General features: G+C 37.8%; 1 protein-coding gene across 1 annotated transcript in view; it reads right to left on the bottom strand.

Moving 5' to 3' along the window:
* MAP3K5 (mitogen-activated protein kinase kinase kinase 5) overlaps positions 1 to 16,927 on the bottom strand; it is a 228,988-nt gene that overhangs the window by 90,347 nt on the left and 121,714 nt on the right. The window contains exons 8-10 of the mRNA XM_027551670.1: positions 13,152 to 13,264; positions 2,838 to 2,997; positions 52 to 205 (exon numbers count right to left, since the gene is read on the bottom strand). Of these exons, the coding sequence (XP_027407471.1) occupies positions 52 to 205; positions 2,838 to 2,997; positions 13,152 to 13,264 (427 nt within the window). The remainder of the gene's footprint in view (positions 1 to 51; positions 206 to 2,837; positions 2,998 to 13,151; positions 13,265 to 16,927) is intronic.

Raw genomic sequence — 16,927 nt, forward strand, 5'->3', positions numbered from 1 at the left:
ATAAAGGGAACAAAACATAAACGTCCTTAGAGTTAAGTGAAGAGTACTTACTGGAAACCTAACTACAGTGACATCTGTCTTTGTGGCCTCGACCAGGAAATCCATCCAGAAGTCCACAAGTTCCTGTTTGGCCACAGGCTGTTCCGAAGTCAGTTTCACAAAATGCTTATATATCAAAATTGTCTCTACGATAGACTTGAGGTACCTAAAAATTAAACGATATAAAACTTGAAATAGGCAAATTTAGAACTACCTATTCCCACATATCCCAGTCTTACTCTGTAAACGTGATTTAAACATGGCATTAATAATTACACAAGCCAAGTCACCAAATTTCATTTTTTGTTACATGTCATACACTATCACATTATCTCATTTAAAACTCACAAAAATGCAATGAAGTAGGCCATTTCCCCCCATTTTAAAGATGAGGAAACTAAGGCTTAGACAGCTTACATAACGTGGACTGAACAAAACATCTACTTAAAACATGACTTTTACAGTAAAGCCTAGTGATTTCTCTGGTAATCCAGTGGCTAAGACACTGCACTTCCAATGCAGGGGGCCCAATAAATAAACAATAATAAATATCTTAAAATTTAAAAAAATAAATAAAGTGATGCCTATATTCTACTCAATAAAGTGTTAATGCATTTGCTTTAAAATATCTTCCTTTCTAAATAGACCCATCATAAGAAATATTATTTTGCTCTGAAGTAACTCAGCTCCTATGCATCATATGAACATCCTTAAATTGCAAGACAGATGTTGCCTCGAAGGAAAAAGTCAAGAAAATATGAGGAGTAAGATAATTATAGGAGATAATGGGCATGCAAGCACTTTGTAAACGATAAACTACACACATGGAATTAACATTAAATTAATGGGAACAGAACATTGTTTTGTGGTTGCTGTCACTACTGCACAAAACAATGCCTGTTTTCTTGTTAACAAAGGCCAAGAGACCTCTAATTGAAACTTTGTATCTGCGCTCCAGCCTCCTCCTCAACCATCATCGGGATGGTCCTCATAAAGAAACAACCAATTTGACCGCATGGGATATGTGTGCATTTATTGGTTCATTTATTTTCATGTCATTCGCTGAATGCCTGCTGTCAGCGTGCTACTGACAGTACAACCCTGTCCTCAAGCTGCACGCAGGGCCAAGGAGACAGAAATGTAAAAGGTGCTGAGCACCATGAAATAAATGCCCATGGAGCTTTAACTCACGGAGAGAAAACTGCCAAAAGTCATAAAGTAGTCAGTAGAAATATGACTAAACACGGAAGAAGAAAGGTTCAGGAGACAAGTGGATCACACACAGAAGTCTATGTAACAACATCCACCACCTTCTGTCTGGCTGTGGGGAAGGGTCTTAAGCTGGCGTGGGATTTAGGTATAGACATGACCCGCAAATGCTCCCCAGCTGGAGGAGAGGGCTGGAAGACGATGCTCATCGTGTGTTGAGACACAGCAGCAAGAAGCCAGAATCGTGCAAGCTCAGTGTAAACAGAGCGCAGTGTAAATCTTGGGGTGTGACAAGGACTGAGGTTTAGTGACTGAGGGCAAACCTTTGCCACACCAAGGAGGTAGACTTTATCCCTTAGGCTGTGAGGAGTCATTAAAGTATGCTGATTTAAAGATTTTAGTGGAGGGGGAGGCTCAGACATGCATTTGAGAAAGATCATTATGGGAGTGATGCTGGGAAGTATTTGCTAATGAGGGAGACCTGAATGTGACCAAATGCTTAAAGAGGCCACGAAGGTCTACTGTGGAGGGCATCTCCTCAAATGGTCCCTCTGATGACAAAACATCAGGGGCCTGAGTCCTGAGCTGCTTTGAGCCTTTCCTGATGTCACAGGTAAACTTTATTTTTCTTAAAGTATTTTTTATTGGAGTACAGTCGCTTTACAATATTGTGAAAGTTTCTGTTATACAGCAAAATGAATCAGCTACAGACACACAAATACTCCTCTTTTTTGGATTTCCTTCCCATTTAGGTTACCACAGAGCATTAAGTAGAGTTCTATGTGCTATACAATAGGTTCTATTTCATCATCTGTTTTGTACACGGTATTAGTAGTGTTCATATGTCAATTCCAATCTCCCAATTTACCCCACTCCTTTTTCCCCGCTTGGTGTCCATATGTTTGTTCTCTACATCTCACAGTTAACCTTTAAAAATCTTTAAAGCTAATAGTCAATCATTACATGAGATGCATAATAAAATTAGCACTAAAAATAGTCTCAAATACAGATGGAATTTTGTTTTAATCTTTCCAGTTACCACATCCATAGTGATGAGACTTGGTTGCATCCCAAGAACTGTTTGAAATTAGAAAAACACACATAATATATGAAACATCTAAAAGTGTTAGGAAATTATAAGTAACAAAGAAGTGCAACTCAAGAATGAGAGTCCTAAGAGGGAGGTTAGATCATGAAGGAAACAGAGGGCACATGTTTGGAGCAGAGACTGGGAAGCTGAGATAGAAGCTTGTGAATCTGCTGATTAGAGCTGCACATGTAAAGTTGGAGGTGTGTGTATGATTCAAGTAGGAGATACTGGCCAACTTGGGCTAGTAGGTTGGTCAGTGTGATGGAAAGGCTAAGCTTGGTGGCCATCAGATATCACCTGTGTCTGAAGTCATCAGAACCTACAATCAATACATTTTGTTTATGAGCATCAATCACTTTTTCCTCTAGATTGTGCATTTCAGTCTCTAAGCAAATAAAATCATCTAGTTGTCAGTTCAACATATTTAACGATTTAGAAACAAGTGATAGGAGCTTTTATAAAAAAATAAATCTATAAACGCCTAACAGTTTACTATTACCATGCAGGTGTCTTCAGTTTAAAAAGCTTTTCAGATGCTTGAATGACTCTCAAGTGGTCATTGGCCAGGACACTGGCCCCCAGGAAAAATCCAACTTCCCAGTAGCTCTGGAGTTTTTCCAAGTTTCCCTTTTTACCAAGAAGACTACTTAGCTTCACCCCTAGAAGATGAATAGGAAAAAGAACGTTACAAACACACCACAGGCAGGCAGAGCTGACTTCTTTATTAAAAAGCAAGCTTTCATTCCTCCTTTCAGATTAAAATACCTTTGTTAAGTTTCTGATTCTTAAAAGGGCTTAAGTTCATTGTAAAAGAAAGAAAAAAAGACTAATCAGAAAGGTACACAGAAAAAACTGATAATTTCCCTTCAATTTGAAAACCTCCAAATAACTGCCAACTTCACATTGATGTACATCATTCCAGAATTATTATATATGTTTGTATTTGGGCTTCCTTGGTGGCTCAGTGGTAAAGAATCCACCTGCTGATGCAGGAGATGCACGTTCATCTATGGGTCAGAAGATTTCCTAGAGGAGGAAATGGAAACTCACCCCAGTATTCTTGCCTGGGAAACCCAATGGACAGAGAAGCCTGGTGGGCGACAAGGCATGGGTCACAAAAGAGTTGGTCACGACTTAGTGACTAAATAACAACAATAAATGATCTCAGGCTTAGAGAAGTTTCCTTGTTAATTTGTGTTTTGCATTCCTGTCTAGTGAAACAATATCTAATATTTATAACCGGCTGGTTATAAAATAGCTTTTAAAAAATCAAACTCAGAAATCTGATTCTAAGATTTCTTTCTTAAATTATGATTACCTTATCTCCAAGGAAGATCCTCTCGAGAAGGGAATGGCTACCCACTCCAGCATTCTTGCCTGGAGAATTCCACGGACAGAGAAGCCTGGCAGGCTACAGTCCACGGGGTCACAAAGTATCAGACGTGACTGAATGACTAACATTAGCTTCTTAAAAGCACTTTAAACAGGACATAGCCTCTTACTGTTTCCATGTTCACTGAATTAAATAGAATCTTTTATATTTTCGGAGAGTCATGAATTTACCTTTTTTTTAAAATTATGCTTTAATGAAACAAAACAACCTTTAAAAAACGTTATGCTGTTTTTTATTATATAATTCCACTTAAGCCATGAGTATTTTAGGAAAAAGTCCATTTGGGACTTCACATTTTGTGATGATAATTTAAAAAGAGAACAGCTTTGCCACCTTAAAATTTCATGAGATGAAAAAAAACTGCACATGTATGCAACAACATCTATGATATCCTACCTGGACAGAAAAAATACAACAAATATAAATGGAAGAAGAAAGTGTAGGGGGGAAATTAGATACTAAAAATGTGTGTCTCTGTCAACCTCAGTTGAATATGAATATTTCTTTTTTTTTGTTTCATACTTTCAGAACAATGAATGTAGGACTAAGGTAGCATCGGACCATTTAAACATTTAAACAGGGACTATGAAAGTGTTTAACAGTAAAATAATATTAGTTTTAAAATTAAAATGTAGATTTATTCTTGCATGCCAGAAGTTCACTCTATGAGGGTCATCTTAACTTTGGCCTTAGCATAATTTGGTAAAATGATGCAACTCTGAATCATTCAGCATTTGGATAAAATGTATTTCTTGTTTAATGGCAAATAGTATTTTAGTATACAGATGGGTCATGGTTTATTTACCCAAATGAAGATGGTAGCTGCTTTTTATCACTATAAATATTCTTGTACACATAGCTTTGTGCACTTGTTCAATTATTTCTTTGTAATAAAATCCTCAACGTGGACTTGCTGGGGACAGAGATATGCTCATTTTAGTGTTGATATTATGGTAGTGGGCTTCCCAGGTGGTGAGTGGTAAAGAATCTGCCAGCCAATGCAGGAGACACAAGATATGTGGGTTTGATCCCTGGGTGGGGACTATCCTTTGGAATAGGAAATGGCAACCCACTCCAGTATTATTGCCTGGAAAATTCCATGGACAGAGGAGCCTTGTGGGTAACAGTCCATGGGGTCGAAAAGAGTTGGACATGACTGAGTGGCTGAGCACACATTATGGGTAATATTACGTCCTTTCATCTTTGCCAATGTAATGGAGAACAAAAGGAAACATGCTTTTTTTTTAAAGCTTTGAGATTGACTGTCTTTATATGTTTATATATCTTTTATGAATTAGCATTTATGGTCTTTCCACATGATGTATGAAACCTGTTTCTACAGGAGATAGTAATCTTTTAAGTTTGGAGTTAAGAATATGGCTCTAATTTTTTATATTTAGGATCCCTTTCTCCCCAAGCCCCCTCCACCTACCCATCCAAGGAATAGAGGAATAAATATCTTAGTACATGATATTTGTTCCATAATTAGGATTATTTCCATGGGATAGAGTCTCAGAGGTAGTGTTATGCTTGGTCCCAGGCTATAGCACTTTTAAGGTTTTTGATTGCTAGGACCAAATTATTAAAGCACTATTGCTGATGGATGATTCTATCTTTTTACCAAGTCCTTACTATCTGGCTATTTTTCACTATTTAAAAAATTTTGGCAAAATTTATAAGCAATTAACAGCATGTCATTGCTGTTTTAAATACCAGTTCTTTGATTCAATCATCTGTTTAGGCAATTTAAATGTTGACAATGTTCTAATTAGAACTGGTTGACTTCTAAGAATTGAAGATTTTTTAATAGTTTAGTTTCTATCATAGTTTTTATATTTTGCAGGAGCTGTTTTAACAGAGAAAGGTATGACATTTTTATTGAACACTCATTATATGCCTAGCCCTAGCATGGCACACTGAAAAGGTAACTCTTTTCAACCCATACAACAACACAAATTAGAGATATCAAGGGAATATTTCCTGCAAAGATGGGCACAATAAAGGACAGAAATGGTATGGACCTGACAGAAGCAGAAGATATTAAGAACAGGTGGCAAGAATATACAAAACCAGACAGAAAAGGTCTTAATGACCCAGATAACCACGATGGTGTGATCACTCACTTAGAAGCAGACATCCTGGAGTGTGAAGTCAGGTGGACCTTAGGAAGAGTCACTATGAACAAAGCTAGTGGAGGTGATGGAATTCCAGCTGAGCTATTTCAAATCCTAAAAGATGATGCTGTGACAGTGCTGCACTCAATATGCCAGCAAATTTGGAAAACTCAGCAGTGGCCACAGGACTGGAAAAGGTCAGTTTTCATTCCAATCCCAAAGAAAGGCAATGCCAAAGAATGCTCAAACTACCACACAATTGCACTCATTTCACACTCTAGGAAGGTAATGCTCAAAATTCCCCAAGCTAGGCTTCAACAGTAAATGAACCAAGAACTTTCAGATGTTCAAGCTGGATTTAGAAAAGGCAGACAAACCAGAGAATAAGTTGCCAACATCTGTTGGATCATAGAAAAAGCAAGGGAATTCCAGAAAAACATTTACTTCTGCCTCATTGACTATGCTAAAGCCTTTGACTGTGTGGATCACAATAAACTGGAAAATCCTTAGAGATGGGAATACCAAACCACCTTACCTGCTATCTCAGAAACCTGTATCCAGGTCAAGAAGCAACAGTTAGAACCAGATATGGAATAATGGACTAGCTCAAAATTGGGAAAGGAGTACATCAAGGCTGTATATTGTCACCCTGTTTATTTAACTTATATGCAGAGTACCTCAAGGGAAATGCTGAGATGGATGAATCACAAGCTGAACTCAAGATTGCCGGGAGAAATATCAATAACCTCAGGTATGCAGATGATACTACCCTAATGGCAGAAAGCAAAGAGGAACTAAAGAGCCTCTTGATGAAAGAGAAAGAGGAGAGTGAAAAAGCTGGCTTAAAGCTCAACATTCAAAAACCGAAGGTCATGGCATCCAGTCCCATCACTTCATGGCAAATAGATGGGGAAACAATGGAAACAGTGTCAGACTTTATTTTCTTGGGCTCCAAAATCACTGTGGATGGTGACCGCAGTCATGAAATTAAAAAACACTTGCTCCTTGGAAGAAGCTATGACAAACCTAGACAATGTATTAAAAGCAGGGACACTACTTTGCTGACAAACGTTTGTATAGTCAAAGCTACGGTTCTTCCAGTAGTCGTGTATGGATATGAGAATTGGACCATAAAGAAGGCTGAGCATGGAAGAACTGATGCTTTTGAACTGTGGTGTTGGAGAAGACTCTTGAGAGTCCCTTGGACTGCAAGGAGATCCAACCAATCCATCCTAAAGGATATCAATCCTGAATATTCATAGGAAGGACTGATGCTGAAGCTGAAGCTCCAATACTTCAGCCACGTGATGGGAAGAACCAATTCATTAGAAAAGACCCTGATGCTGGGAAAGATTGAAGGCAGGAGGAGAAGGGGATGACAGAGGATGAGATGGTTGGATGGTATCACCGACTCAATGGACATGAGTTTGAGCAAGCTCTGGGAGATGGTGAAGGACAGGGAAGCCTGGCATGCTGTAGTCGATAGGGTCACAAAGAGTCAGACTCAACAGAACGACTGAAAAGCAAAACCACCACAATCAAAGATTAGTCCCTTTGGCAATAATGGAAAGAAAAAAATGCCGAGAGATGTTAAGCAACTTGTTGAAGGTCGCACAGCCCCGGTGGAGGTTAGATTGTTACCAGCTTAACTTTCCATTGTGATGAATTCCAAGCATACATCAAAGTAGAAAAATGCTACAATGATCACATTTTCAACAACTGCTAACATTTTGCTATTGCTTCATCTCCCTGAATACTTTGACTGAACCATTTCAGATAAAATTACAGATTTCACCCTTAAATATTGTGTCATAGTATAAAAATTCTCCTACACATTCTCCTTGATCATTTTTTTGAACACTTGTCAGCAACTGAACAACAAGGGCATCTGACCTCTGCCTCTGTGGAGACTGAACCCTGGCTGCTGAGCTTCAACACCCCCTGAGGGCAATTCAGGGTGGAGAATGAGGCACTCTGTGCTCCAGGGAAACTGGTGGAACAGGTCTTTAGATGGTTAGATATTTTTAGTAACTGATTTCATGTTCCCAAATCCTTGGTGGTGGCCATTTAGTCGTGTCTGACTCCTGCGACCCCATGGACTATAGCCCTCTGGGTTCCTCTGTTCACGTGATTCTCCAGGCAAGAATACTGGAGTGGGTTTCATTTCCTTCTCCAGGGGATCTTCCCAACCCAGGAATCGAACCCGAATCTCCTGCATTGTAGGCAGATTCTTTACTCACTGAGCTACACGGGAAGCCGCATTTGATTATTGCACCTAATAAAAATAATAATTCTCTCATATTATTTAATATCTCATCCTGATTCAAATTCCCCGACCGTTCCCCAAATTTCTTTGGCCACCTGATGCAAAGAACTGATTCACTGGAAAAGACTCTGATGCTGGGAAAGATTGAAGGCAGGAAGAGAAGGGGACGACAGAGGATGAGATGGTTGGGTGGCATCACTGATGCGATGGACGTGAGTTTGAGCAAGTTCTGGGAGTTGGTGATGAACAGGGAAGCCTGGAGTGCTGTAGTCCATGGGGTTGCAAAGAGTCAGACACGACTGAGCGACTGAACTGAATAGCTTTTTGTTGTTGTTCTCTTTGTTTTTTCAAACGGGAATCCAAACGGGAATCATTAATTGCATTTTTTAAAAATGTCTCTAATGAGCTGACTCATTTGAAAAGACCCTAATGCTGGGAAAGATTGAGAGCAGGGAGAGAAGGGGACGACAGAGGATGAGATGGTTGAATGGCATCACCGACTCAATGGACATGGGTTTGGGTGGACTCAGGGAGTTGGTGATGGACAGGGAGGTCTGGCGTGCTGTGGTTCATGGGGTCACAAAGAGTCGGACATGACTGAGCAACTGAACTGAACTGAAATATCTTTTAAGCTAACCAATCCACCCACACTTTTCTCCATGACGTTGACTTTTTGAAGAGACCAGGCAGGGAGTCCTGTAGAATGTTTTGACCTTCTGGATCTGGCTGATAGCATTTCTTGGTGTTGTCTGACTTATTTCTCTATCCAACTGTGATTCTATTAACTGACTGTTAAATCTTAAGGCTTGGGTTAAACATTTTTGGTGAGACTATTTCACAGGACTGAGGGGAGGAGGAGAAGGGAGTGAGAGAGGATGAGACTGTTGTATGGCATTATTGATACAATGGACATGAGTTTGAGCAAACTCCGGGAGAGAGTGAAGGACAGGGAAGCCTGGCATGTAGCAGTCCATGGAGTCGCAAAGAGTCGGACATGCCTGGGCGACTGAACAATGTTTCACAGGAGATGCCGCTTATTTCACGTTCTCTGTATCAGCTGGCAAAAGTCCAGCCATCAAGCCATGCTGGGTGGATCACTGACAGCTGGACGCCTGGAGGGGATATATACAATGAATTGTATGGGTGCATTGTTTCTTTGTGATTGGTAAGCAATTTGCTGGTGAGCTTGGGTTTCATGTAAATATGGCAAATGAAAATTAAAAAAAAATAAACATCCTAATGGTGTTAGTTCTAATCGATGATCCTGGTCAGAATCATTATCTTAGCATCACTATCATTATCAGTTTCATCAGTCCTTCTACTTTATCAGCTAGCATTCTTCCGAAGAATACATTCTTAAAAACATACAGTTAGTATGTAGCATATCTTAAGAAGAGCTTTACCTCCTCAACTGGATGATCTAGGCTCTACTCAATCAGGTCTGACTCTGAGACCCCATGGACTGTAGTCCACCAAGCTCCTCTGTCCATGGGATTCTCCAGGCAAGAATACTGGAGTGGGTTGCCATTTCCTTCTCCAGGGATGAACTATAGTATCCCTTTAAAAGGAAGGGAAAGTATTGTACTTTGCTCCCTGTAATTTCAAATTTTCTGAGAATTTGGTCACCTCCATTGACAGCAAATGAGTTGTTTTGTGGTTGGTGATGGATTTTATTTTTGTTTTGATTTCTTTTTCTTGATTATCTTTTAAGAGTCATGGATTTTTATATTCAGTAACACAAATTTTATTTTTATGGCTCCCTGAAAATAAGATTCAAATAGTGGTTTGTCTCAATTCCAATCACACTGTTCTCTTATTACATCATCATCTCATAAAGTGTCTCATGGTTGAAAATTCCACAGAACACGGGAGAAACATCTTTTATTTAACTAAAGCTTATTAATTTTAAGTCTTGTGAAGCTGAAAAAAGGATAAAGATAAAAGATGCGGTTGTTTCCAAATCCTAGTTCTAAGCAGTACAAACACCAAAGATTATTCAAAAACTGGGATATTGAAAACACAGATCATGAAACAATTAGCCATAACCTCAAACAAACACACAACTAGAATTAACAGTCTTTGGTTAACAGATGATAACAGTTAAGAATTATTCTTAACATTAGAATTCTTAAACTTAAGATAATATGTTTGAAAAGCTTCAGGCTTAATAATCATCTTATGACATCTTAATTTTCATTGTTTACCCTTTATAAATAAATTTCAAAATACATCTAAAGAAAAGATTTCATAAAGAAAAATGAATACTATCAGAACACAAGAACTGAGTTATGATTTTAAAAAGAATGCAACTATATATCTTTAAAATATCTCAAATATGTTGTTAATTAGTAAGTTAATTACTTTAATTAATACAATTATTATGTTAAAATATTCATTTAATCAACCTGTTTTTCTCTGAAAATCCCTTTAATCCTATTTTACCATATAAACATTAATTTTAGGTCAACCTATACTTCTTAGCATAATTTATGAGTAGAATCTAAGTTAGTGAGCTTTAACTGCCTTTTAGTATCATCATTGTTTAGTCTTTAAGTTGTGTCTGCCTCTTTTGCAACCCCATGGACTTTAGCCCTTCAGACTCCTCTGTCTGTGGGATTTCCCAGGCAAGAATACTGGAGTGAGATGCCATTTCGTTCTCCAGAGGATGACCCAGGGATAGAACCCATGTCTCCTGCATTGGCAGGCGGATTCTTTACCACTGAGCCACCTGGGAATCCCCTTTCAGTTATTTAAGGACATACATTTTCCAGTGTATATCACAGTATTTTAGAAGCCTAAAATTTAGCTTTTATGGGAACTAAAAATTCATTGTCAAGTCATATTTTAAGTCTGTGTAAGTTTTGCAATTTCCAAATTAAAAATTCAACTTCATATGCTTTCAAATGCTTGTTCAACGTGTATTATGAATGAGCTCTTCCTGGAAAAAGTTGAAGTGTGTTTCCTTTACAAAATTCCATTAATCACGGTTCCTCAAACCTCAGAGTGCTGATCATCCTTTTTTCCCCTCCAGTTCTTCAAAGACATAATTGACAGAACATTGTGTAATTTTAAGATGTGCAGCGTGTTGATCTGATACACTTGTATCTGGCAAAATGATCACTATAGCATTAGCTAACACCTCCATCATGTCATATAATTTCCATTTGTTTTTGTAGTGAGAACATTTAAGATCTACTCCCTTAGAAGAGTGCTGATCATCTTAACCTACATTTAACTTAAAAAAGAGAATTTAGAACAGGTACATTTCAAACCACTATGTTACTGCTCTACCTACACATGCAAATCAATGCCAGTTTCTGTAAAGATATGGAGGCTTCAACTTCAAGTTCAAGAACAGAGTAATGCAAGTCATTTTAGATCACTAATACAGCGACCCCATGGTCTGCAGAGCACCAGGCTCCTCTGTCCATGGGATTTTCCGGGCAAGGATACTGGAGTGGGTTGCCATTTCCTTCTCCAGGGGATCTTCCCAACCCAGGGATTGAACTCAGTCTCCTGCATTGCAGGCAGATTCTTTACCAACTGAGCTACCAGGGAAGCTCAATACATCGGATCAGTATAGAGTTTTAAAAATAACTTTAGATGGAGAATTTTATTATGATGATAATTTCTGAAAAGTACACATTGCAGTGTATTTTTTCTGATTTCATTTTCCAGCTTAAAAAAAATGAATTCAAATAAAACTCTGTGCATTGAATACCACTGCAATCCAGCAGCGACAAACACTGTATCATTCTTTTAGTCTGGGCTTTTAAAAAGAATTTAATACTCATACTTTACTTGCCTTCAAAGATTTCCCAGAATATACATATGGTTATTTAATTAGCCCTTCCCAAATAGTGTAAAAAAACACCCAGGGCTCACTTTTTCTTTATGAAAGATTAAAAACATTGTCCAGTTAGAAATCTTAAAGGAAAAGTTTTGTCTACATATAATTCACAGCTTCACTAAGATCAATTTTTTTTCCTCTACAAAAACCATGGAAAAACATTTCTGTCTGTAGTAAAAACTCCTATGAGAGTTGGAAAGCTTCTCTGCAAAAAGACAGTTCAACATTCAAGAGATAGAAAATTTGACTACCTTACACAGTATTCAGTATCTAGAACCTTAAAAATGTTATCAAAGCAAGAACTAAGGAAATCATACAAAAGTTATTCACTTAAGATGTCCTAATCTTTAAAAATTCCAAAGAGGGGTCAGCATGTAAGACAATGTCCACTGATAAAAGGGACAAAAGCACATTCTATCAATGGCTACAATTCAGAGATGGTCTCTGAGGAGACCAGTCACTGCCAAGACTCCATCTGCTTGACCTGCTGTTCTAGGGTCTTGGGAGGCTCTACCAGAAACAATGCTGAAGTCATAGGGCAGGTGTGCCTGAGAAACAGAAACAGGGAGTATCAGAAGTCTTTCTTTCCCTTTTTTTTTTTCAGCACCAGGAAAACAAAATTAACCTAAAATAGGAAACTTTCCTGATGTTTCATAGAATACTACCTTATTCGGGAGTTGTGGGCTAAATGCAAAGCCCCTATTTCTAATATGAGTTTGAGAAGGAATGGGCTTCCCTGGAGGCTCAGCAGGTAAAGACTGTCTGCCTACAGTGCAGGAGACCCGGGTTGGATCCCTGGCTCTGGAAAACCCCCTGGAGAAGGAAATGGCAGTGCACTCCAATATTCTTATCTGGAGAATCCCATGGATAGAAGAGCCTGGCGGGCTACAGTACATGTGGTCGCCAAGAGTTGGACAGGACTAAAGACTAACACACACACACTGAGAGAGAATAAAAAAATATCAACTAGGGGATTTTTAGAATCAGATGAAATAAATTAAAAATCTAATTACATCCCAATATCAAGATTCTGCACAATAGCATGAAACATTAAATAAGGAGATATAATTTTTTTTTCAGGAAGTCAGATGAGACAGAAAGCAAAGGAACTATCTATGAAAGACCCTTTTTTTTTGCACTGAGTTGGATCCACTTTTTTGATTCCATGTAAAACATCAAGCTGTAATTACCAACTTTTCGGAGCTCAAAGGAAGATTCAAACTGGTGCCCAGATGCCAGGAGGAGGACCGCATAATTAATTCCTGACTGTAGTGTTGGCTCTGATTCAAATGCCTTTTTGAACCTATAAAAAAAAATAAACCCACAAATGTACAAGTTTACTTTCTCAATCATGAAACTCTGAGTTTGCAATAGCCTCTGTTTGCATAACTCCAAGGCCTGAGCAAGTAAAAATATTCCACTGGCCTTCACCCCAGAATCTAGTGTGCTATTAGGATTTAATGCTTAAGTAACTGCACACCCTCACCCTCAGCAACATGGCATTCCCCCTACTTAACTCAGCCTCACCATAGCAGCCCCAGTCTTTAAAAAAATCCACTCTTCAACAGTCTTCCAGAAATGTGAGAGAATGTATGTGCGTGTGTGAGCATTTATAAAAAGTGAAAATTTAAAGATAAGAACCCTGTGCATATTTGTTAAGTGGTTTTTTGAAAAGTTTTATAAGTAAACAAAGTAAAAACAATACACAAAGCAATCAGGAATATTATCTACATAACATACTGAAACAATCATTTTTGTATGAGTGATATAAAAATACAATAAAGAATGTCTATTGCAATAAGAAATTAGGAATAAAGAGATGGTGCTTGTGCATACTAGTTTTTGCTCAAAGAGAATGAGAACCATTTTCTGGATGTGCATGAATCTATCTACCTTTAAAAATGCTTCAACATTTGAAAAGTCTTCAGTGCTTATACATCCACTGTATTTTCAAGGTAACACTTCATAGGTTCTGTTCAAGGGTCCCCTCATATACATCATTTAACAGGCAATAATACTCAATATTATTTCATTTAAGAGCACAAAGTAGAACAAAATTAATATAAATGGCCTAGTAACTAATAAAAACTGAGACAAACATGAAAAATGAAATCTCTACTTTAAAAAACCAGATTGAGAAAAATATAGACTAAATACCTAGTGAATAAACATTTAATGATACAGTAAAGAGATACTTACGGAAAAACATTAGAATTCTAGGATAAGAGCATTTTTATTAAAATCATTAACTGAAAATGAAAGATGGGAATTGCAAAAATGGCAGTGGGCACAATGGTGTACATTAGAGTACATTCTTGGCTATTATACATACTTGAAATTTTCTGTACTTTAAAATGGTAAGGTAAACTTGAAAAGGATAAGTACATATTTTCTGAATATTGAGAATCGTGTGCCCTTTTAAGGGTCTTACTTTTTAATCAGGAAAAGTATCTCTGAGAAGAAACAAAACTCAAACAAGTACTAGTTGGCTTGAACAGTTTTGCATGTGGAATAAGAAAAAAATATTTTTAACTGCATCACTGCTGATGATTAAGAAGAATTCCTTTTCTCTCCAGAAGTACAGGAGTTTACCAAATCTAAAATGGAAAAACCATGTAACCCAGATTGCTGATATCCAAAGCAGGTCATATCAAGGAAAGACATGATTTATAAGTTTTAGACTCATACAAAATCCAAAGGTCTTTGTGTTTTCTCAGAGGCAAGTAGAAAGTCCAAATAAAAAAGACATAGGAGAAGAAAGGAGTTAATACCTTTCTTTCTACCAGTAATTTATACTTTCTACCAATTCATATCAATATATGAAATATCTTTCAACAAATAAATTTTTCATTTTTACTGAAAGAAAAAATTATGGAAAAATTCTCTTAATATATTCAAAGGAAGATCCGAAAAGCAAGATAACCCTAAATCAATCAGTAAATACTGATAAGTATTTCCTATGTGCCAAACTAACCAAACTGAAAAAATTAAATGGGCTTATATCTGTTTTTCTGTTACCATAAACGATACAATTTAAAATATTTTAAGCAAAATATAGATGCCAATAAATTAATAAGTTATATTTTTTATGGCTCAGAACACTTCATAATAAGAAGCATATTGAGGAGAAAGTCTTAAGGAAGTAGGAATTCTCACACATTGAAAAGTAAATTAATACACTATTTCTTGGCATAAATTTGCCAATATTTATCAAAAATTGTAAAATGTCAAAAAAAAGTAATGCATACCTATTGACACAATATTTCCATATCTATGGATTTACACTAAGAAAAAGCATTAAATATGAATACCAGACCACCTAATCTGTCTCCTGAGAAACCTGTATGCAGGACAAGAAGCAACAGTTAGAACCAGACACGGAACAACTGATTGGTTCAAAACTGGAAAAACTGTAACCCTTCTTATTTAACTTATATGCAGAGTGTATCATCAGAAATGCCAGTCTGGATGAATCACATGCTGGAATCAAGACTGCCGGAAGAAATATCAACAACCTCAGATACACAGATGATACCACTCTAACGGCAGAAAGCAAAGAGGAATTAAACAGCCTCTTTCTTGATGAATGTGAAAGAGGAGACTGAAAAAGCTGGTTTGACACTTAGCACTGAAAAAACAAAGATCATGACATCTGGTTCCATTGCTTTGTGGCAAATAAAAGGGGAAAAAGTAGAAGCAGTGACAGATTTTATTTTCTTGGGCTCCAAAATCATGTTGGATGGTGCCTGCAGCCATGAAATTAAAAGATGCTTGCTCCTTGGAAGGAAAGCTATAACAAACCTAGGCAGTGTATTGAAAAGCAGAGACATCACTTTGCCAACTTTGTCCATATAGTCAAAGCTGTGGTTTTCCAGTAGTCATGTACGGATGTGAGAGCTGGACCATAAAGAAGGCTGAGTGCTGAAGAAATGATGCTTTTGAACTGTGGCGTTGGAGAAGACTCTTGAGAGTCCCTTGGACTGCAAGGAGATCAAACCAGCAAATCCTAAAGGAAACCAACCCTGAAAAATCATTGGAAGGACTAGTGCTGAAGCTGAAGATCCAAAACTTTGGTTACCTGATACAAACAGCAGACGCACTGGAAAACACCCTGAAGCTGGGAGAGCTCAAAGGCAAAATGAAAAGGGGGTGACAGAGGATGAGATGGTTAGATAGCATCACCGACTCAATGGACATGAATCTGAGCAAACTCTGGGAGACAGTGAAGGACAGAGGAGCCTGGCATGCCACAGTGCATGTGGTCACAAAGAGCTGGACATGACTTAGTGACTAATCAACAACAACAAAATGTAACCAGACATTTGGTTATAAGAATATTTGTTACAAGATGAAAAACTACTTCCTAAATTTCCAAAAATATTAGAAAATATAACATGGAACAAAATGCATTCTAATTGTTGGAAAGCTATGTAACCATTTAAATTGTAGAAGAATATTCAATGTCAGGGGAAACTTGAGCTTCCAAGTAAGATGTAACAGTCTACTAGGGAGCCATCCCTCCTGCTACAATAACTAGGTGGGGTAAAGGATACACATTAAGAACATAATTTTATAGTCATTGGAGATCTATGGAAGCAACATCATTATTGAAATAAAACTCCAAACAGGGAAGTGTCCTTCCGAGATAAAATGCTTTCGTCTATAGGGGCATTTGCTGATTCTGACCATAGATTAAGCATAGGCTTGGTATAGGCAGAGAAACTCTACCTATTTGAAACTCTACCAGGGAAAAGAGAAACAAGTGGATTTGCTGACAGTTGCATGAGCTGGCATGACAAGGTGAAACCCTGAGGGACCCCAAACATGTAGCTGATTTTCTCCACAGGACATTTGCTTAACACCGGCTGTATGGGCAGTTGGGGATGAGGTATGGCTGGAATGGCAGTGAAATCTGAAGTTTGGCGGTGCTTAGAAGTAAAGATCATGGCATCTGGTCCTATCACTT

The sequence above is a fragment of the Bos indicus x Bos taurus genome, chromosome 9 (assembly GCF_003369695.1).
Source record: "Bos indicus x Bos taurus breed Angus x Brahman F1 hybrid chromosome 9, Bos_hybrid_MaternalHap_v2.0, whole genome shotgun sequence".
Classification (NCBI taxonomy): domain Eukaryota; kingdom Metazoa; phylum Chordata; class Mammalia; order Artiodactyla; family Bovidae; genus Bos; species Bos indicus x Bos taurus.